Raw genomic sequence first — 23,353 nt, forward strand, 5'->3', positions numbered from 1 at the left:
TCTTTAGTAATTTCTTTCCCCGGAATAAAAAAAATTACGCACCTTGTACTTTATGGTTCACAAATAAGTCGGTCAGGAATCTCAATAATTTGAATCTTGAAGAATATCCAGCTTGATTGAGTTTTAAATTCTCGTTAAGTGAACCGTTCAGTTACACCCTTTGATTTTGACTTGCTTTAGTAGCACGTGTTTATCTCTCAGTAGTCTTGGCTTTTGTTATGCAAATCTACTGGTAATCGTTCTCATTCTTTCAAACTGGAATTTTCAGCACCTTATTTCTTCTTTTGAGTTTACTTTTACTCTAACTTCTATGAATTACTACGTCACTATAGTCATTGGATTCATTGTATGTTTACAACAAAAAAAAAGTTTGGCTGCCGTGCTGTCGGCGCGATGCAGAAGTCGCTGCCTTGCAAAGGTTTGTACTCAGCGACCGCGAATTTGCGCAAGTGTGTTGTGAACCTGTCGGTGAAATCTTTGACAGGTTGCGATCTTGTAACGAGAGTACTTAGGTCATTACTTTTGCAGGTGACAAAGTTTTGTTTTGAACTTTCTTTAATATCAGGAAGAGCCTTATTTCTTATGCTTGTTTTGTTTTTTTCCATGGTCTTTCGCGCGTCATCGGAAACTGTGTGGAAATGCATTCAGCAGGAGGTCGAAACACATCTTAATGTAAGTGCACTTGTTCTACTTGCGGCTTATTTATTTTTTCATGTACTAATTTAAGGATTGTCTCTGTAAGTGTTCTGAGATGTAGTTGGGGAAGAACATGTAACAGAAAACCATGTATGTATAGGTTTGCGCAAAGTTGCAAATTTTTACTAGAGAGCTGTTGACAAGTGTTGGAACGTGTGCAGATGTAAGCAAATTTGTTTCAAAATAAATACAAAAACATATTTTTTCGACGATGGGATTAACTTCGCAAGGAAAAATTCAGGAACACCATAAAATGAAACAAGCTATCAGCGCCGAATGAGTATATTTCGCAGCGTCTAAAGCGTTTGAACTTATGCAGGTTATGAACAGCAGTGTTTGTTTGTACATGCACCAACTCCAAAATTTGCATTCAAAGTTAAGCGCTTGCATTCACTTTAACGTTGCTGAAGATTTAAGTCGTTCTCGCCTGTTCTCACTGCTTAATGTGAATCTTTAGGAGGTAATAATAGATTTTGAATATTAGATGATTAATATTTCTCGTGCATATGGACGACATTCGATCGAAAAACCAAAGTTCATCGTAAGTCCATTATCATGCAAATGTTGATTACTCTTCTACTCTCTTTTGGCTTTTAATTTTCTTTTTTTCTTCTGCTAAAAAATTTCCTTCAAAAGTGAAACTGGAATCCCTTCATATTCTCTACATTTTGTTAAGTTTAAGTGTTGTATAATACAAATGTGATAAGGAATACAATAAAGTAGCAAAATTTAGTCACTGCAGTAAATGTTTATCGTATTGTTTTATCATTTTAATGAGAAATGAAATAGTTTTGGAAGATAATTCAAACGACGGCCGCGTCGATTTAGCCCTCTCTGATCTTGATATCTATTCTTAATTTCGATTGGAGAGCACGAGAAAAAAAACATATGGCATAGGAATGCAACTTCGACAGAATTCTTCTTCTTAACATTGCTTTCTCAGACCATCGAATTTTAGCGAATTATCGAGTAGGCGTGATATTATAATGCGATTGAGCGACAAAGAAAAGCTAAGTGATATCTCGGAATTTTTTCAAGTTTCATTCACCTTTTTTCGCGCGGGTGGGGATTCAAGGATACAGTCATACCAGTCTTGCTATTATAGTTTGTCAACGGATAAGTAGTTATCAATTGTCTGCTTGCAGTTTCGTTTCCTGTGGCTCGATATCTGTTAGTTATCACCCTAACCGGCCAAAATCATAGAAACATATCACCCAAATGCTTCTTTTTACAATTATACGGCACCCAACCGCTTTATTTCTCTTACTAGGCAACATTCTCAAATGTTATTTTGAGATATGTCTAGAAGAACTGTGAATGACTTTTAGATTACCAACTTCAGCAGTATTTTTAGAATATGATGTAATAATTATTTTTGACTTTGCAAAAATTTCAGTAAGATTGGCTATTCCTTAGAAGTCCAAACAATGTTGAAACCTGTTACTTAAGTATGGGTATGCATAGTTTTAAAAAGTATGGCATCTGTTCAATTATCAGAGTATTTAGTATATTGTACTGTGGATGTAGTGTGTATGCAGTCTATGCTGCTGCTACTTTGAGAGAAATACACCCCCATCCTTTGCATGCCCTACCCTTGTGTCTATCAGGATATCGCATGTTTTTTAATGCAGAACTTCTTTTGCCTGTATTCAGATCACATGGATTTCTGAATGTGTAACAGAGGACTGTTCAGCAGTAAGTTAATTTACATCTGCTTTATCATTTTACAATAGGTAATCATATGATTTGGAGTGCAATTTGGAGAAATAACTACAAGTTATTAATTTTTTTAAAATGCCCAAAAATTGTGTGAGAAAAATGTGTGATTTCTTATTGATACCATGCATGAAAAAAATAGACAGCTTGTCAATTCAGTAGAAGTTGATGTCAGAGTGCATGAAGAAATAACTTGTTGAAGTACCTTCAATTTTCATGCTGTATTCCATCAAAACAACTACCTTCAATCAAAACATTAATTTTTGTAATGCTCCTTTAAACACTTTTTTAAGAGAAAGTTCAAAGCTCAACTGAACCTTATTTTAGACTGAACTATAACTTAATTTCTCTTAGCCAATCAGGACAAAGACATTTTTGCCAGAGCATCATTCAAACTAATTATTTTATTTATCTAAGTAAACATTATCTAGACAATAAAAGGAACATTTAAATACAAATTTAGACAAAATTTCAACTCTTGTGTATTGTTTGAAATGAATATGCTCATAGCACAAGAGCATACTGTAATTTTTCAATGCAAAATTTAGTTAATTAACTGTGCAAAGCAGCTCTCAAATGACAAACTGAACTCAGAAATCTTACTTTAAAAGACTGTACACCTTACAGGTGAACATACAGTTAACTAACAGTTACTGACAGTTAACTAACTGTAACTAACAGTTAAAATTGATCAACTAATTTTGTCAATCTTTTTTGTTAGTGTATGAAACCATGTGAACAAAGAAGAAAAAAAGAAAAGCTATCATGTGTATCCATTTGTGTAAGTAATCAAACTCTTTTACTTGCTCATGTGTTTGTTGATGCCAACAATACTGAATGGATGGTGAATTATGATATATTTGGGTTATTCACCAAGCGTGAGGTCAAGATGGCTGGATATTGGCCAAGTTCATGTCTAAAACATTGGGCCCCTATAAAAACAATATGTACTAAAAACATTTACCAGATGAGGGTAATTTTTACCCAAATTGACTGATCAGAGTGCTTTGTTTCTTTCAGTTTAGCGCCGGGTAAAGTTTACCCTAGTGGGGTAAACTTACCATTAGCAATTCGCTTGTTAGAGCCCTTCTATGGGCTGTATCGATGCAAAATAATTACGTTCTTTTAATTGTGCCCTCTTAGAATCGAATTTCGCGATTTGGAGTTGAAAAAGGTGTAAAACCGATCAGCTTATATCTAGGATGACGCGCTTTTGGATTTGCCGGAATTAAAAAATCGACACAGCTATGTCTGCAAAGTCATGTTTGTTTTACCTTTATGATAAAATATTGTTGACATGAAGGTGTTTTATTGACAGGTTTTAGGTGACAAGTTTATAAAATAGCAAATCAGGAGTGTAATATAATCCTGCAGCAATCCTAGCACGCATCTTCTTGAAGTTAGCGACCTAGTTAGCATCGAACTTATACGCTTGCGATCGATCATCGGGATGCCTTGACAATGTCCTCCTTTTCTTTCCGTTCTTAAAGAAAATCGATAAAACAATCAGCATTTTGAATTGTTATATAAGATGCACAGCGTTTCACTCGCAAAAAACATGACACATACATGGACACATGTAATCTGTAAACATCTTGGTGCCACGTCACGCACCAAAGAAACCATGTGCGTTTAGCCATTTCTTCCTTCCAGAGAAACTACTCCAATATTGCAGAGAGTGCTGTCACATTTTACTTCTGATGTGGTCACAAAACTCTTCGATGTATTTGTGATGGAAACTATTTTTTGAAAATCTTAATTTCCAGATTTTCTGAAGAGTGTTTCTTGTGAATTGGAGAGCGTACTTATTGAACTAAGTAATCTACGCTCACGTATCAAAGTATCAGGCGTGTAATCTAATTAAAGCATTCTATCCAGCGAATTTAGCAGTGTAACTTGGAAGATCACGATGGATCATCGAGCCTCCACAAAAATGTCCTTTCCAAAATTCCTTTTCTTTACAAAATCGATAGAACAATCAAAAATTTGAACTGTAATGTAAGGTGTGCAGCATTTCACTCGCAGAAAATGTGACACATGTAATCTGTAAACATCTTGCTGTCTCGTCACGCAGCAAAGAAAACATCCGCGTTAAAGTTATTCCTTCTTTCGTCAGAAACAATTCGGTTTTGGGTAAAGAAATAGCTGTGTTTCAGGTCCTTCAGCTTGGATTTCTACACTGCAATACATGGTAAATTACATGTTACTCGATCCAAATGATGGGCGTTAAGTGTATTATTTTTTCATGAAATCCTAATTGTCAAGCATTAAGACTACACTGAGCCAAAATCCTTCGTCCGAGCAAAGTATAATGTTATTCACCCCATTAAATGTATGTTTTTCACATGGGTAAAGTTTAAAGTAGAGATACACTTGAAATCATCAATGGTTTGGTAGCAGTACTGACTAAAACCCTTTTATTTACAAATTTTTACAATTGGCTAATTACGAAAAGAGACTCTTTATTCCACTAGCGAAGGTCATCTCTTTGCTTATGCGGCACCTGTACGTAGTTTTTGCCTAGAAAAGGCTAATTGTTTTAGCTTTGGAGTATAGGATATAGGATAGTTTAATTGACGCTTATTAGGGTGATTAAAAACCGTGGGAATGGATGAGAATGAAGTTACGTCAACTTAGCACATAAGTGCTAGAAGCAGTGCTCTTTATGAAATCCATATTTAAGAAATCGTGTTGAGTTCATGTTTCATTAAGTCTAAAGTGGAACGAGTGTAGTACACAGCGGTTAAAATGAAATCGGTTTTATTCACGTACCTAAGAGAACTAACTAAATAATTAAACACATGCTGTATATATGCAGGTCTCGAGGGTATTACATCACACCATCACGCCTCGCATTACATCGCGCATACTTCATGCTCGTTGGCATCCTATACACTACATTCCCTCCTTTCCTAAATGTTCAACATACAAATCAAAGTCTTTAAATTAAACCAGTCGCTCGATAAAAGGACAAGAAGTTGAAGATATTCAGTTCATATCATATTCAGTTCATATTCAGTTTATATGGCTTTATAACGATCGGGCGGTCTTACAGTCCGGGTCGACCTCCGAACAGGCCTTCCCACTCCGGTATTTTCATTGTCTGGGAAATGCCTAGGTTGTTCTTGAGAATCTTCAGACGTTCCAGGAATCTCTTTTGGCATCGGTACGACTGTCGTCTCTGAAATTTTGCTCGCCCCTGGGTCATCCACCCGTACTGCAGAACCTGCCTGTACCACTTGGTCTTCGTTGCCATTGGATACATCTTCGTGCTCGTTATACTTCTTCACAAACACAGTGTTTCTTTTCAGTTCAATGCCAGTCTCGTTCCTGAGCGTTACCTCTGACCCCGTCTTATGAACAACCTTAAAGGGATCAGGGTTAAAGTTGGTAGACAGCTTGTTGGTTTTCTCTGCTTTCACAAGAACCGTGTCGCCAACACTTATGCTTTTGGGCGTGGCACCCCTCTTAAGGTCAGCGTAAGCTTTTCCCTTTAATTTACATGACCAATCTCGCTCTTGCACTTCCTCGCCTGGCACACCAACTGTCTCTCTCTTTAGCTCTGGCAGCTTGGATATCATTTCGCGACCAAACATCATATAACAGGGTGTAGTCCCTGTCGTCGTTTGCGGAGTGGATCTGTACGCCGTCAACCATACCAGCAACTCAGTTCTCCAGTTCCTTCCTTCCAAATGTGCGATCTGTATGCATTTCAGTAACGAGCGATTCTGGCGTTCCACCTCTCCATTGGCTTGTGGCCACAATGGAGTCGTTTTCCGATGTTCGATACCATTCGTACGTAAAAAGGCTTCAAACTCTTCAGACACGAATTGGGGGCCATTATCTGTCCTTAGCGAGAATGGAAAACCGAATCTTGCAAACATGGGTGCAAGTGCTTCGATGACCTTGGAACTTGTCGTAGACTTCATTATAGCAACCTCTAGGAATCGACTATAGTAATCGACCACCACCAAAATACTCTCTCCTGTGGGTAGGGGTCCTAGTAGATCTGCTCCACAGTCCTGCCAAGGGGCACTTGGAGGAAAAACGCGAGACATCGGCTCTGGGGGGTCAAATCCAGAAGTGACCTGGCAGCCATGACAAATTCTACAAAACTTCTCGACGTCTTTGTCCATTCTTGGCCACCAAACTTTACTGCGGAGACGATACTTCGTTTTTACTATACCCTGGTGCCCTTCGTGTGCTAACCGCACCATCCTGTCGCGCAAGAGCCTGGGAACCACAATCCTTGTGCCTCGAAGCAAGAGTTCACCATACAGACATAATTCGTCCTTGACCTGTGCATACGAGGGAAGTATACACTGGTCCCAGTTCCCTGTCTTAACACATTTCTTCACCTGGGTCAATTCCTCGTCATCATAGGAAGCTTCCTCAATCTCTCTAGGTGATAGAGCAACGGGTACACAGTCCTCAACAATTGCTCTAACATAGTCATACTCCTCTCCATGGTCCACGTGATCCGAATTCAAGCGGGACAACGCGTCTGCTATATTAGTCTTTCCTGGGCGGTACACTACTTTAAAATCGTACCCTTGTAGCCTTAAGACCCATCTCTCTATCCTGGCGCAAGGTCTCGAAGTACTGGAGTAGATACGCTCCAGAGGCTTGTGGTCGGTCTCCAACTCGAAGTCCTGTCCAGAAACATACATGTTAAACCGTTCACATGCCCAAACCAAGGCCAGCGCTTCCTTCTCCGTTTGGCTGTAGCGCCGTTCGACGTCAGTTAAGCTCCTTGATGCGTACGAGACAACTCTCCACATGCCTCTCTGCTGCTGGGTGAGAACTGCCCCTAAGCCAACTGGGGATGCATCAGCAATGATTCGCGTTCTGCAGCCAACCTTAAAATAAGCCAGTGTCTCCGCCTGGGTGATTAGACGCTTTAGTTCCTCAAAAGCTGCTTGTTGCTCATTTCCCCAGTGAAACACTACGCCCTTCCTGGTCAACTCTTGAATAGGCTTCGCTACGGACGCTACGTCTGGCATGAACTTCGAAGAATACTGGACAATACCCATAAACGATCGTACTTCGCTTGCGTCTTTGGGAGGTCTTGCATCTCTAATAGCGGCTATTTTCTCTTCGCATGGATTTATACCGTCACTAGTCAACTCATGGCCAAAGAACGTAAGCTTCGACAACCTAAACTGGCACTTGTCTCCGTTCACCGTCAACCCCACTTCACTCAGCCTATCCAACACGGCAAAAAGACGCTTGTCGTGTTCCTCCACGTCACCTCCATGAACAATAAGATCGTCCGCAATGTTGGCAACCCCAGCACAACCCCTTAACACGTCTCTGATGATTTGCTGATACTTTTCTGGTGCCGATGTCACCCCAAACATCAACCGCTTGTACCAATACAGCCCTCGGTGCGTGACGAAAGTAGTAATGTGACGACTTTCCTCGCTGAGCAGGATCTGGTGAAAACCCCACTTGAGATCAATCTTGCTAAACATAGTACTTCCATTCAAGTCATGTAACAGCTCCTCGACGGTTGGAATTGGATGCCGCTCCCTGACGATTGCTTCATTCGCTCGGCGCATGTCAACACAGACCCTCACGTCACCGTCACCTTTGGGAACAACCACCAATGGCGATATCCATCCTGACGGCCCTTCCGGCACTTCCTCTATGATATCCAGCCTCAAAAGTTCATCAAGCTTTGCATCAACCTTCTCTCGCAACCCAAAAGGAATCCTACGTACATGCTGCGCTACAGGCTTCACTGACTCATCAACATGCAGTTTTAATTCGTAACCCTTCAAAAGACCAACACCACTAAATAACTCCTTGTATTTTCCTCTAATGCTGTCGTCTGGTCGTCCTCCGTCAACACTGTTTGCCTGAAAAGGACCAACACGTAGCAGGTTTAGCACCTCGGCAGTTTCGCGCCCCAACAGCGTACGACCATCGCCTTCAACCACTATAAATTCAGCCTTACTTCCGTCTTTAAACTCACACCCAACGTGCGTGACATCTGCTGTAAAAGTTCCTAGGGTCGATAAAGGTTCTACGCCACCATAAGCAAAAATTTCTTTCGCAGACTTCCGAGATTCACACTTGATCCCCTTCTGCCTTAGTAATTCCCAGGTCCGCTGTCCCATAACATTACATGAAGCTCCCGAATCAATAAGAACATCTGGTACGTACACACCACCGATGATCAGCGTTACCAACGCACTTCTTTCGTCCCTGTGGTCATCCAACTGTTCCACTGAAAAGGCATAATCGGGTCTTGACTGACGAGCTGGTGTTGCAAAATCTTTTTTGTCTTCTTCTCGGGAGGCAGGTCCGCGAGTCACTAGATTTGCCTCTTGCCCCAGTCTTCCGCGTCCACGTCCACCCCGACCAAATCCACCTCTGCTATTCCTCGTTCCTTTGGATCCCGACTGGGCGCCGCCTCGCTGATGGAATTGGGGGCATTTGACTTTGAAATGGCCTATCGTACCGCACTTCCCGCAAGTCTGACCTCGTGCCGGGCACCTCCAATCCTGACTAAAGTGTCCTTCCCGTCCGCAACTAAAGCACGTCTTCAATTTTCTGGGATTCTTGTTTCCATCCACTTTTCCTCTCACTGCATTGACCCGGTCTACCTGGTCCGTGTTGAATTGTTTCAGTTGTCTATCAACTGCTTCTTGGGATCTCGCAACCCGCAACAAATCACCCAAAGTAACAGTCCCTTCCTTTTCCAGGAACTTCCGGCGCAAGTGGCTGGAGTAACACTTGTCTATGAGTTGATCCCGAATGTAGTCGTCCTCGTTGACGCCAAACTCACAAGTCGCTGCTCGCTGACGCAATCTGCACACAAACTGGTCCACAGTTTCTCCACTCTCCTGCGAAATTTGTCTAAACAAATGTCTCTCAAAAGGAACGTTTGACTTGGGAACAAAATAATTGTCAAGTACCTGAAGTGTTGCCTGAAAACTCACATCCTCGCCATCACCGGCTAATGTGAAATAAATTTCTTGAACGTCCATACCAGCAACGTGCAACAGAAGAGCTCGCTTTTGAGCGTCGTTCGAAACACCTTTTCCCGTCACGTACAAATCGAACGCTCGCTTCCATCTCTTCCACCGCTGACTTAAATTGTGTGCCTCTCCCTTCGGATTAAATGGTTCCAATCCACTGACATCTAAAGCAACTGTAGCCATTCCAGAACCATTAACAGAACTGCCAACAGCACCGCTTGTCGTTTCGTCTGATCCACCGTATCCCGGCATCTCTGAAATAAATCCCTGGCGAAATCACTTACGAATTCTCGGACGAAACTCCTGAAACCTTGGACAAAACCTCGAAATCCTTGAAGTCCTCTAAATCTTCACAATTCTCGAAATCCTCGTCGCCAATGTAGTACACAGCGGTTAAAATGAAATCGGTTTTATTCACGTACCTAAGAGAACTAACTAAATAATTAAACACATGCTGTATATATGCAGGTCTCGAGGGTATTACATCACACCATCACGCCTCGCATTACATCGCGCATACTTCATGCTCGTTGGCATCCTATACACTACAACGAGTATGTCAATAGCAGTGCCTCCTTTGCCCGCGATCTTTTGCAAAGTTCAGGAGATTACGGAGACACGTTCGTTATGGTCACCATGTTGAGAAGGGACCGGCTTGGTGTGGCACCTGCTAAAGTCATTGCCAGCCCTCATGGTGCACACACTATATCATTGTGAGGGAAGGCCCCAGTGCATGAGGTTTGATTTACCTCATGTTCTTACCTCCTACCTTGATTTATTTTCCCTTTTTTATAGTGAAATAAAATTGATGTCAGTATTACCAAAGAACGTTCTGTTTTCCAGGAAAGACACTTCTGCTGGCCTTTAGACGTGTGAGCAAAAGCCCTGTGATTAATTACATTATTTTCTCAATCTCTGAGAAATATTTTCTCTGAGGGCTTTACACTTCCATGACACAAAGACCTCTTGATTATCACATTAAATAAGTAACAACTGTCCTATATTCTTGAAGAGTTTCGTCATTAATGGTGCAAGGTCCTCTTGTGATAGACTTGAACAATCGGAGTAATGGAGAATATACTCAAACATTTTTTCCCAACGAGTAGTTTGGGGGAGGGTGAGAGAGAGACAACCAGTGTATATGCAATGGTTAAAAATGCATTGATCATACAATCAACATTTTGTCACGTACCTAACAAAGCGCGATTTTTTAATTTAATATCCACTATTGACGGAAAAATGTTGTAATAAACAAGTTGTCCAAATTTACAGCTACGCAGACCAGCCACCATTCCTGAGAAATTCCACTACAAAATTTTGTGTAATGCGGAAGGCATTAAGACAATTTAATCTTTTTCGAATAATTTCACAGTAGGGAACATAATTTCAGAACGTAGCTGTCCCAGTTTTACACCGACTGTTTTCCTATTAAGAATGTCGCACACAAGCCTCATCTCACACTGAGGAATTTGCTAATTTCCTTTTCAAATTGTGGTCACCTACGTTCCATTATACTGTTACCACATCGCTCAAGTTGACATGTACTAATAGAAACTGTTTTTTCATTGGTATGTGTAACCACGTATAACATTAAAAAGTTGAGAAAGTCGAGGTTAAGCTTTTTCACGAGCAAGTAGAGAAGCTGTGAGAATTTGCAATTTCAAATTACGTGGTAAAACAGAAATGCACGCCTCGGGGTTGAAGTAACTCCTTTATAAAGCATACACGCTGGTTAGCTCCAAGTGGCTAATTTAGAATCATTCACCAAACGAGCCAGCTCCGTTTTTACTCGTTTGCTCCTTTGTTAATGTTGCTGAGCCAAACGGGCCACTAAAGTAATATGCTTTTAGAGCGAGGTAGGTTCGTGATTGAAGTATGAATCAACAAGCTGTAAGCAAGAGAAATAAAAGAAATTTGAAGAAGAATGGCAAGAAAAAATTATCATCGAGAAGGACTAGAGTTAGTGTTGTAAGAAGTCATCATGTGCCGGCACCTGACCAGCAACCATATTAATGAGTTCTGCCACGGCGTGCTCAAGCTTCTTTAAAGAAAATGAAAACTGTCGGCCAGAAAATAGAATAAAGCATTGTCACTGGCAAGATGTGTTTCTGCCGAGAGTCTCCTGAGACCCAGCAGGACGCTTTTGCGTTCCCATCGGTGGTCTGGAACAACTCCGCAACAACTTGTCCGCACCAAATAGGCACGCTCTTGGATACAGTCGGACACATTCCATTCGGCCAGCGAAAATACCGACATGTTGAACCCGTGATTTTTGTTGAATGGAAAGCACCCCTTGTCACTTAAAACTTGTCAATAAAACACCTTCATGTCAACAATATTTTATCGTAAAGGTAAAACAAACATGACTTTGCAAACATAGCTGTGTCAATTTTCGAATCCCGACAAATCCAAAAGCGCGCTATCCTAGATATAAGCTGATCGGTTTTGCACCTTTTTGAACTCCAAATCGCGAAATTCGATTCTAAGAAGGCACAATTGGAAGAATGTAATTATTTTGTGTCAATACAGGCCATAGAAGGGCTCTAACGAGGGAATTGCCAATGGTAAGTTTACCCCATTAGGGTAAACTTTACCCGGCGGTAAACTGAAAGAAACTAAGCACTCTGATTGGTCAATTCGGGTAAAAATTACCCTCATCTGGTAAATGTTTTAGTGCATATTGTTTTTGATAAGGGCACAATGTGTTAGACATGTGTTAAATGCAAAAAAGGACAAGGCTAATGTCCAGCCAACTTGACCTCACGCTTGGTTAATAAAGGATTTATTATATCGCAAAAAGATTTTGCCTTAATAAGAATTAGGAATGGCTTATTTTCTTTAAGAGCCTGGAAAGAAAGCCAACTGTGTTTGTAGCACAACAAACTCACGGGAATTGTTTCTGTTTTCTTTGTTTTGACTAGCCTGTGTAGCGGCCCTCTGGAGCCTGCCGTGAGAAGGGAAAATGAGGGCCTGCGGTCAAGGCCGTTGTTGTTGACTATCCGCCCCCAACTAAATTTCAAAAACACGCCTCACAAATTGAACCAATCAGCGATTAATAGAAGTAAAATGCACATCGTTTGCACCAAATTTCCTAAAAATTGCAAGCATTAAACACATTCATTTACAAAATTCCTTCCACTATTGGTAGGACAGTGTGATAAAAGGCAGCGATCAATGGACAAGATATTTTGTTTACTTTAAAAGTATGTATGCAAATATAAGCCTCTCTCAAAAGCAAATAATTCCATGGTAGGATTTCATTCAAAAAGATATATCTTGTATAGAAGGAAAATTTTGCGAATAAACAACTCACCTCGACCAGTCCATGCTTCAATAGTGTGTGATTCATCGATCACAACTGCCGCCATGTTGTCGTGAAACTGGCCTTCTTTCAAAACTTCTAGGAACTCCTTCTCTAGAGCACACTCTGGTAAAGAATAGACGATCTGATACAATCCTTGCTTTATATCTTCTAAAGAAACCTCCGAGCATATCGTCCAATGAAATTCTACGTACACTGTTTGAACGGGGATAGTCAACAACAACGGCCTTGTCCACAGGCCCTCATTTTCCCTTCTCGTGCCAGACTCCAGAGGGCCGCTATGCAGGCTGTGTTTTGACTATCCTCTGCCACTTTTTGCGTTTCCATCACTGAAACTGTCCAACAATTATGAGAATTAGTTGTTCTAATTCTGTTTAACAATTGGTTCATGCTTTAGCATGCACTATTGAGTTATGGAGCACACGGGAAGTTTGGAGAGCACGAAAGAAGCGTAAGAGTTGCCTGAGGCGATAGCCGAGGGCAACTCTAGCTTCTTGAGTGATCTCCAAACTTCCCACGTGCTCCATAACTCGATAGTGCACAGCTGAAAGCATGAACCAATTGTTTTAGAACATAGCCGGTGGAATTGTGCATCAAATGCGACGCAAAAAACGGACAACAATATCAGTTGAAGCGAATCGTGACGGCGCTGATGCCGAGTCTCCTTTTCCTTTGTTTTTCTCTTTTTCTACCTCATATAAGAACTTTAGCCCATGGGAAAAGGTCGAAACATTGTCTTCGTTTTCGGAATAGCAGGCCGAGTTTCTATTTGTATCCATTATTGTCGCGAAATGTATTATTTTTCCCCGCACTAGCAATGGCCGCTCGCGCGAAAAAAAATTTTTCTGGCGAAGTCGGATTTGCTGACGCTATCAGCGTGCACTATCGGGATTTTGAGCACGCTTATGTATAATGAATTTGATTGCGTGACTCTGCTAGCTATGTTCTAATTTTTTTTAATGTGCGGTATCAATGCAGGCAATCCAGAGCAGGCAAGATGGGCCCATCTTTCCCGCTCGGGTAGCCAATCACAACACAGGATCACTCATCTTGCCCATGGGTGCTGCGAGTGATGCATTAAAGATGTATATTGAATCCATTCACAACATCTAAAAGTATTGTAATGGCTTGAAGTGACTGTCCTGGAAAGGTTTAGTCCTGAGAAAATCTTTTGCTGAAGAATGATTCTCCAAAACAATCTGACTGATGTAATAGTATATAAATTACTTAATGGATGATTAATTGGTGTTTTTTTATTTCATATTATCACAATTTGGTGAGTAATAACAAAGGAAATATGGGTAATCTGTTGCTATTTTGCATATGCTTTGACTATGTATTTTTGTATTATTCATTTTAATATCTGATCTTTGTTGTGACATTGGTGTTTCAGGGGCCACCTGTTGTACCAGTGAAAAATGGAAATGCATGCAGGGAGTCCTGTAGATTTTTAAAGTGGATGCATACTGAGGGTAAGTTTCAACACAGGAAACAATTTGAACAAGTTCAAAACACTTATATGTAAAGTGTAGATGCTTTTATCTCTGTGTTGACACCAGGCAATTGGGACAACATCTTCAGCAAAGGGTACCATAATTTCCAGCTGTTTACCCACACCGGCCAATTATTGCACACAGCGAAAAAAAAAGTCAACAGATTACCCACACTGGAGGATAAACCACACCTTGAAAGCGAAGGAAATTTGTATAAAAATGCTCTATAATGCACAAAGTTTCATACTTGACAGAAAGTGAATTTGTGGCCACATTTTGTGCGAATGATCGTTCAGTGCCGCGTTGATTTGTTGATTTCTCAAAAAAATCTATCTCTCTGGTTCTACTGGGCCTAACAAGTCCCTTATAATGGGAGAATTCTCTTCAGCTCAAGCTAGTGTTAACTGGAAATTTGTTACTGATGCGCCAGTTATCCTTGGTTTATTTTTGTCACCATCAAGATTTTGTTAACATGCATGCCGATAAAAATTTGTTCGTCATGCAACTAATTGTGCGTGAAATAAACTTGAGTCAGTGTCATCTTTTCATACCGCTTTTTGGCACTCCTATTAATACAATAAAATTCATCTGAGAGGTGGAAACACAGGTAGGTGAGAATTTTTTTCAATTCAACTGCCAGTAGATTTCAAAATTCACATAACCTGCACCTCCCTATTACCTGCAGTGGCATGTGTTTAAGGCAAAATCAACAGATTACCCGCGGGTAAACAGCTGGAAATTATGGTACTAGCTGTCATGCTCATTAACCTTTTGAATGGGTCTTTGAAAAGAAGTTTTTTTATGGACTTAACCCTATATGAGACAAGTTTCACTAAGGCATGATAATAAAGCTTGATTTCACAACCAATCAATGTTTTCAGTATTAAGTAATTATGGGATGAAGTTGAGCTTGACATTTTATAAACGATCAGCAAAAAAAGACACCTCTCTGAGTATGCAAAAGTTTGAGAACACTGCAGGGATGAGGGGCTCAGAAACTAGGCAGACTTTGAACTTGACACAATATATGCAATATATGCTGCAGAGATGTATTTATCATGTCAACTTCATATGCTATTGTTTATAGATTGAATTCTCTTGACCAATAAACAAATGGTAAACACCACAGCGTACACTATTGAGTTATGGATGCACATGGGAGGTTGCTAAGCACGAAAGAAGCGTAAGAGTTGCTTGAGGCGATAGCCGAGAGCGACTCTAGCTTCTTGAGTGCTTAGCAAACCTCCCAAGTGCATCCATAACTCAATAGTGTACGCTGTGGTGTTTACCATTTGTTTTATAACTTAACATTGATACATTGTAGCTAAAGAGTTCCCTTTTATTTAACAAATCTTGCGTGACCAGAAAAAAGAAGCGCGCAGGGAAAAATAGTCTTTGCATTTGCTCACGTCAGCAGCGTACACTCATGGGCAAATGGTGGACGCTAAATTGACCAATCAGAGCGCGCGCTTTACTTTGGTTATGTTATAATCAGATTTAACATAGCAAATCTAAAGTGTTATGATTACATCAGTGATTATGTTAAGGTTAAGTGTTTGACAGTAAAAATCTTAAGGTCAGCAGTCTCTCATCAAATTGCCAATTATGATTTTTCATTAAATCAGTAGGTAATTGTAATGGTGAATGATTATAAATAATCAGCATTTTTATCCATCAGGTGATAACTCTTCCTGTCCAATAGCATCAACAAAAAGTCAATGTAGGTTTTGACAGTTTGGTTTACTTTGTGTTTAGTGTGCAACTGAGTAGTACTTATTTACTGAGTGGAAGGGCTGGACAAATGACCACTGACTCGCAAACTTTGGGATGTGATGTGATAGACTGGGGTATACGGGAAACCACCACAAAGATTCTACAACATGAACAGTTTTTTTGTGCAATAGCGCTACAAATACACTAAGGCTAGACAGCTTTTACCAGACCAGTTCACATCAACCTGTTTGGCATACACAGGTCAGCTTTTACTGTGGTTTTCTATGGGATTTTGCAAGCAGGGCCAGATTGGTCATATGATAAATGACAGTTATCACAGATGAGATTTTGCCTGCCCAATGAACCCTCCTCACAGGGAAATTTTAGCAGGTTCTCCACTTCCTTAACTAACTCTTATCATATCTTCACTTGCTTACCATCCATAGCTCAAAACCTACTATATTCCCATAAAGTGTGATAGGTATCTTTATTAGATTACTGGTAGCTCTGTTTCTCTCTCAAGCTATACACTGAAAAGAAAATACTTAAAGAAGAATGGACTCCAAAAGCACTGACAGAGATACACAGAAATAACAATTATGTTAGGAAATGACATTGACAAAGACTTCATGTAAACAAAACTATGCAGTGAATTTTTCCAGTAAATGACATTGATTTTACTGTAAATCTGATGTTTGTTGTAACTACAGGTGTGTTGATGCAACCTGAAAATGTGGAGGTGGAGGTCTCTTCTAATGACCATTCTCAGAACTTTTCTATCAAGTGGAATGGCTCTTGGCCAACTGCAACAGTTTTTATTGTCTCAACAAGAAAGCAGACAAAAGGAAAACAATTGGACAAGGATGTTTCACACGACTGGGAAGAATTGATACAGGTGTTCAGTTTATTTGAGAAAATTGATGATTGGTTGTTGTTATAGATTGTACTGTCACTGATGAGAATGAAAATGAAAGCATGTATTAAAAGTACATTAATTTCTGGCCAATTACTTTTGGGTAATCTAATAAGTTATCAGTAAACAGTTGTTGGCCATGCAGGTAATAAGAGGTGCAGGTTTCAAATCTACCAAATGATGAATACTTGTAACAACTCATGTACAGTAATGACCAGCACAATTGCTCCTTTAAATACTTTTCCTGTGAGATAATTGTTGAATCCTCTGAAAATGCCTTTCAACTTTTCAATTGAGTTCTAAGGCAGAAAAGTAGCAATAAAGCTGCTTGAAAGCACGATTTCACATAGACAAAATTATTTCTTATATGTGAACGATCCTTCGCAGTAAAGCACTATTTGAGCAATAGTGAAAATCAGACCTGAAAAAAATTTTCAGGCCTGTACGGGATTGGAACCACTGACCTCTGCGATACTAGTGCAGCGCTCTACCAATTGAGCTAACAAGCCAACTGGGAGCAGGCCATCAAATTAATTCGACATAAACCCGTAGATGATAAATCAAACAACAACAAACATATGAAACATATGTATGAACTGCGGTTATGAGACGTATATGTGAACGATCCTTCGCAGTAAAGCACTATTTGAGCAATAGTGAAAATCAGACCTGAAAAAAATTTTCAGGCCTGGACGGGATTCGAACCACTGACCTCTGCGATACTAGTGCAGCGCTCTACCAATTGAGCTAACAAGCCAACTGGGAGCAGGCCATCAAATTAATTCGACATAAACCCGTAGATGATAAATCAAACAACAACAAACATATGAAACATATGTATGAACTGCGGTTATGAGACATATATGTGAACGATCCTTCACAGTAAAGCACTATTTGAGCAAACCCGTACAGGCCTGAAAAAAATTTTTTTTCAGGTCTGATTTTCACTATTGCTCAAATAGTGCTTTACTGCGAAGGATCATTCACATATACGTCTCATAACCGCAGTTCATACATATGTTTCATATGTTTGTTGTTGTTTGATTTATCATCTACGGGTTTATGTCGAATTAATTTGATGGCCTGCTCCCAGTTGGCTTGTTAGCTCAATTGGTAGAGCGCTGCACTAGTATCGCAGAGGTCAGTGGTTCCAATCCCGTACAGGCCTGAAAATTTTTTTCAGGTCTGATTTTCACTATTGCTCAAATAGTGCTTTACTGCGAAGGATCGTTCACATATACGTCTCATAACCGCAGTTCATACATATGTTTCATATGTTTGTTGTTGTTTAAAATTATTTCTATTGGCATGATTTTATACAAAACCTTCATCATGGTGACATGAGCTAGTCTGGGCAATATGCCATGCCAGTAACAGGCAGTTATTGTAACAACTAGAACAATTTTGATGATGATGATACCATTTGATAAAGAGGGATGTTCTTTTTTCACAAAGGTTGAACATAGAACAAAGAGGAGTTCTCATGGAATTGAAATGTAGACTGTAAGATTTTGTCCTGCCTCTTTTGCTCTGATCTTCTACCACTGAGCTGTAGAGAACTTGTTGGCTAGCTCAGTTGTCCAGTGAAGGATAATGATAATTAGTTAATGCTGTAGAAAGAAAAAACTCAAATTACCTGCAGGCATGGAAAAGTAAATTATGCAAATTGCAAAATAGCTGTTCATATTATATGACAAATTAAATAAAAAATTAAAAAATTAAATAAAAAATTAAATAAAATAAATTAAATAAAAGGTGTATATAATAATAACTTACCAGTAATTATTTTTCAGGAGTATTTGTTCTCATTTGGTTTCTGTTGTTTGTTATGTTAGACTTCCCACACTTCAGTTGAAGTTCAACCAGTGCCGCTACTTTGGCACCAGTATAAAGTGCTAGCAGTGACACAGTATGGTTCAAGTTCCTTCAGTATCCCAAGTAAATTGATCTTTGCAAAACCACTAAGGCCACAGCCACCAAGAAATTTTCATGTGGTGTCCATGTACATTATCAAAGACCTTGTTCAGGTTGAGGTATCATGGAAGAAGCCACTTAACACCATTGGTAAGACTCTTTTCTGGGCTGGTAATGTGTGTATTCAGTAGACGAGGGTTATAAAATGTACAAATACAACATTCCTACACGTTACCATCAAGTAGTCAGAATACTTAAATTTCTGTTATACAGATGCTGTATACATAGAGAAAAATGTATACATAGTTCTCTTTTTTTTTTTGTCTTCATCACAGCTCTACCCATTCACCGATACAGACTGCAGTGGAGCTTAAGACCAGACATCCATTTGGATGAATTCATTTCTTTGCAAGTCAGAGATAAGAGATTAAAAGGAACGATACACAAGTTTACAATAAGCAACCTGCAGCCCAATCGCACTTATGTGCTTGAATTACAAGCAATCTGTCGTTACGAGAACAGAAGGTTGAGAAGCAAGCAGGTGACTGTGAGAATACAGACACCTACAGTGGCAGAAGGTACAGAGGGTCAAAGAGTATCCAGCTTTATTTGACTATCATCCACTTTAGCCATAGACACTTGAGTTTGGATATGTTTTCTCCAATCATATTGGCAAGACTCAGGGGCTTACTCGTCTGATTATACTTATGACAACAACAAGTTGTAAATGAACAAAATAAAAAATGAAAAAAGCAGAGATTATCATACAGAAAGGTTTGACATGAGATTTGACGTGAAGAATTAGAAAAGTAAGTAACATGCCATTAACTACTGCTATAAACAAAAAAGAGATCCTTGTGTGACAGAAATGCTGCATTTTTGATTATGGGTAATTTATATTTTAAACCTTATTTTTATGGTACTGTTATACATCAAACTTTGGCAGAAGATAAGGGTTGTTGATCATCACAACTATTTTATCATTTGATCATATCACGTTTTTCTGTTTTTCAGTGATGGAAACCAAAAAAGTGAAGAAAACTGAGATCAAAAGGAATAAAATAAACAATTTCCTGAAGAAAGTTACCAGTAGACTTCCTGACAGACCCATAACAGTGACAAGCATGCCAGGTAATTAACAATAGTCTGGATTCATTATCCTTTCAGACTGGTCAGTTATTAATAGAAATAATGATAATTGGTTAGTTCTACACAGGTAAATAGTGCTTTTTGCATGCAATGATTGGCTAGTGTGGAAGTGATTAGCAAGCCTATTTACTGTTGGGAAGCTGAAGAAACTAAATCTCATGTCAATGGTTTTAAGTTTAGAATAAATGATTTTTTGGGTTCTTGTGTGGCATTTACCAAATCAATTATATCCCTGTGTTGGTGACAATGGTGAATATTTACCTCACCATTCTGTGGCTTAACAAATTTGTACCATTGTTCATCTCCACTTCCAGGAATAATTTTGAATTATTGGAGATGTCTCAACCTTTTTCCATACTGTATAAGAACTGTGCAAAACCGAAAAAAACAAACAAGCAAACGAACAAAAAAACAAGGAAAACAAAACAAAAAAAAAAAGCAGGAACTGCCAAATTATTTTATTATTAACAGAATTTCATGGTCCTATTCATGCACTTGGTGTTCTGAATATAAAGGGCATTTTAGTCACAATGTTAGCTATTACATAATACTAGTAATTAAGAAAACTTATCGACAGTAATTTGTTTAAATTCAAAATATTTTCAAAATAATTGTATTCCAAATCATTTGGTATGAAACAAATTGATAAAGGGGCTAATTACAAATACTACTTTCTTTAGTGTTCTTAATATTGTCAGCATTAGCCCATTCCATTCCCTTCCATCCCAAAAATGAAATGCCCTTTGTCTCATTGACAAGCTACATGTACATGTTGTGGTTTAGTTTCTTCTTGTGTTCCAAATTTTATTTGTATGCTAATTTATTAGTTTGAAACATTTAGGAAATAAAAGAATTGGCCAAAATGTATAGTTTGTTGGCTTACGTTAAAGAAGTTTAACGCAAGACATCCAAAACTTTTGGAAACAATAACTTGGCTAAATGTAACATCTTTTAAATATCATTTGTGACATGTTTTCAACATTTTACAGGAATTAGTTCTGCAAAGTTGAGCTCAACACTGCAGTCACTAGGTTGGTATTGAATCTGTTTTATTGTGTTTCACATTTATTTGGATGTTTTAAATGCTAAAAAAAGAGTTGTCCTTTGCTCATTTATATACCCTAACCACTGTCAGAATTAATCCATGTTTTTTATCATTTCCATTACAATTGCCTGATTCCAATACTTTTGCTTTCAATTTTGTACTCCTGAGTGATTGGATTGAGATGTTGGTATATGGGTGTTGTAATGTCCATCCTCAACAAAACAGTGCCCCTGGCTCCTCTTAAGCTAAAGACCTGGAGTTGGAGTTGTCGTAGTTATCTTTGAGTTATTTAACTTTTTTAGCTCTTAGGGCAGTTTGCTACGATAGTACGTTGTTGTTTTTTTCACTTTTGTTTTGCCCATCAGCGATCAAGGCCAGAAGTCTGCTATATAGAAGAGTTCAAAACCAAGTTCAACTTTCCCTCTGAATGGCCTTAACTGTCCCATCAAAGAACCCATCCCATAACTTTGAAATCATGCACACTGGCATTTTAATTAATATTAAAACAATTATCATGCTCAGCCTCCAATAGAGGGGACAATCATTTTCATTAAAAGTGATGATTAACATCACTTGATCTCACTGGATAACATCTACTTGATGATCTCTCTCCTCTTTTTATGTTTTTACATTTAGTTAATGGGGGCAAAAACGGGCAGACTGTGAAAGTGATAGGCAAGAGTAGTTTGAGTTCTTGAAGTACGTGATAGTGAAGAGAAAATGCAAATGCTTATTCATCATTAATTAACAAAGGCAGGCTGCTACCATGACTAAAGTCGATTGTGTTTCACCTTTTATTTGCTAATTTTTTACAGCCATGAACTCCACATTCAAAAGTAAAACACAAGAAAGTGGTGCTGGATTAACAAGTATAACACTACTGTTGTTAAAAATTAATATAGAGATAGCTCTGATTTTTATCATGTGGTAGCTCTGATCTGGTCATTTAAAGATATGTAGTGTAGATGTAGATAGCTTTCTACCAATCATTCTGAAAACTCTTACTCTCCAAGTGGGTTGGGATTTCCTCCCAAATCACTGGGTGCTAAAAAAGACAGTTGATCTTTCCACCTGAATTGTGGAACTGATGAGATCTGTTTCATCATCACTGTGAGTGAATTGCATGCTACAAATTCATTGTAGCACATACCCAGTAAACGAAAAACAAATATACAGTTTTGAAGTAGTAAATTGATTGATGTAGCTCAATGACTTTTAAACAAGAATGATATTATATTTGCACTTCAAACCCCGAAAAACCTTCAATTTGAAGATTATTTGGCTAGAAATGAGGTACATTAGGCTAGGTGTTTCAAAGTTAAAAAAATGTAAGGAAAGGGAGTGTTCAGAGTAAATATCTAAAAAGAGAAAATTCCAGGATATTGATGAACTTTTGAGAATTCTATTATTAATATGTAATAGTTCATTATATGGGAGTTGCTTGAATACAATTTAGAGTGTAGCAAACTAGACTTTGCCTCTGTAAATAGTTGAAAAGTCACAGTTTATTTTTTTTATAAACAGAGCATCATTATATTTGTATTTATGACCCAGTTTATATTATACTATTTTGTATTCGTAAATTTTCATTTCACATGTGAGGCTGCAGATACTAGTGATTTATTTAATAGAAAAGGAAATTGGTTCTTCAACTTGTATGATCTATTTCTGTGACTCACATGAATGGCTCTGGAAATTCTATAAAGTACTGAAATTTTTGTTGGTATCTTTTTCACTCTGTGTCAAGATAGTAGTAGTAATTGATGTACTGGTTGTGTTTGACAGAAAGCTGTTGGAGTACTCTAAAATTGTGTTGCTATGATTGAGGGCTGTGCTGTATGGCACAATCTCACTGCTGGACAGTGCAGTGATAGATGAAAATACAAATTTTACATGACCTGCAATTGGATTGCTAAGGGTAAATAATATTTTTAAACTCAACCCCTCAGAGAGGTGTCGAAACATCTTTTCTTTCTTAAGATGTATTTATGCCGGTTCAGAAGGGAAGGTCATAAAGGGTGGTGAAAAAATTAGACTGTAGAGCCTGAAAATCGTTTATTGGTTCAAGACTTTCTCAGGGTCATTTTAGGAAAATTGTTATCTCTAAGAATGCAAGAGGGACCCTGTTAATGGTCTTGGACAGTACTGAACCACTCTCCAGACCGCCGTGTAAACTAAATACAGCTGAATTGTTGTTGTTGTTGTTGTTGTTGATTTTCTTCTAAAGTACTCAATAACTATGCTATACTTTTGCGTTTTGTAATAAAAACTTGTCATTTTACAAAAAATTCTGGAAAACGGAAAAAGTGTCTTCAAATAAAGATCTATTTTTGTTTGTCCTCGTTCATTAGTGTTGTTGAGGAATATAAGCTCATGCTCTCCGGCTATAAATCATTTGATTTTTAT

The 23,353-nt window shown here is 38.7% G+C and overlaps 1 protein-coding gene and 1 long non-coding RNA gene across 4 annotated transcripts in view; one reads left to right on the top strand and one right to left on the bottom strand.

Moving 5' to 3' along the window:
* Positions 1-23,353, bottom strand: part of LOC148738317 (uncharacterized) — a 38,991-nt gene that overhangs the window by 13,522 nt on the left and 2,116 nt on the right. For both annotated transcript variants that reach the window (XR_015996104.1, XR_015996105.1), the window contains exon 3: positions 12,712-13,055. This is a non-coding gene — a long non-coding RNA (uncharacterized LOC148738317). The remainder of the gene's footprint in view (positions 1-12,711; positions 13,056-23,353) is intronic.
* Positions 204-23,282, top strand: LOC111328066 (anosmin-1). 2 transcript variants are annotated; one of them, XM_022932426.2, is made up of 12 exons: positions 204-418; positions 652-672; positions 2,350-2,391; positions 3,134-3,193; positions 14,114-14,192; positions 15,892-15,933; positions 16,637-16,821; positions 18,675-18,903; positions 19,089-19,331; positions 19,768-19,884; positions 20,892-20,933; positions 21,763-23,282. In XM_022932426.2, the coding sequence occupies exons 1-12, from the start codon at positions 311-313 to the stop codon at positions 21,876-21,878; spliced, it is 1,284 nt and encodes a 427-aa protein (XP_022788161.2). In that variant the 5' UTR covers positions 204-310; the 3' UTR covers positions 21,879-23,282. The 2 variants fall into 2 exon arrangements, with proteins under 2 accessions (XP_022788161.2, XP_022788160.2); XM_022932425.2 differs by having other exon boundaries at positions 205-418; positions 649-672.

The sequence above is a fragment of the Stylophora pistillata genome, chromosome 2 (assembly GCF_964205215.1).
Source record: "Stylophora pistillata chromosome 2, jaStyPist1.2, whole genome shotgun sequence".
In the NCBI taxonomy this organism is placed as follows: domain Eukaryota; kingdom Metazoa; phylum Cnidaria; class Anthozoa; order Scleractinia; family Pocilloporidae; genus Stylophora; species Stylophora pistillata.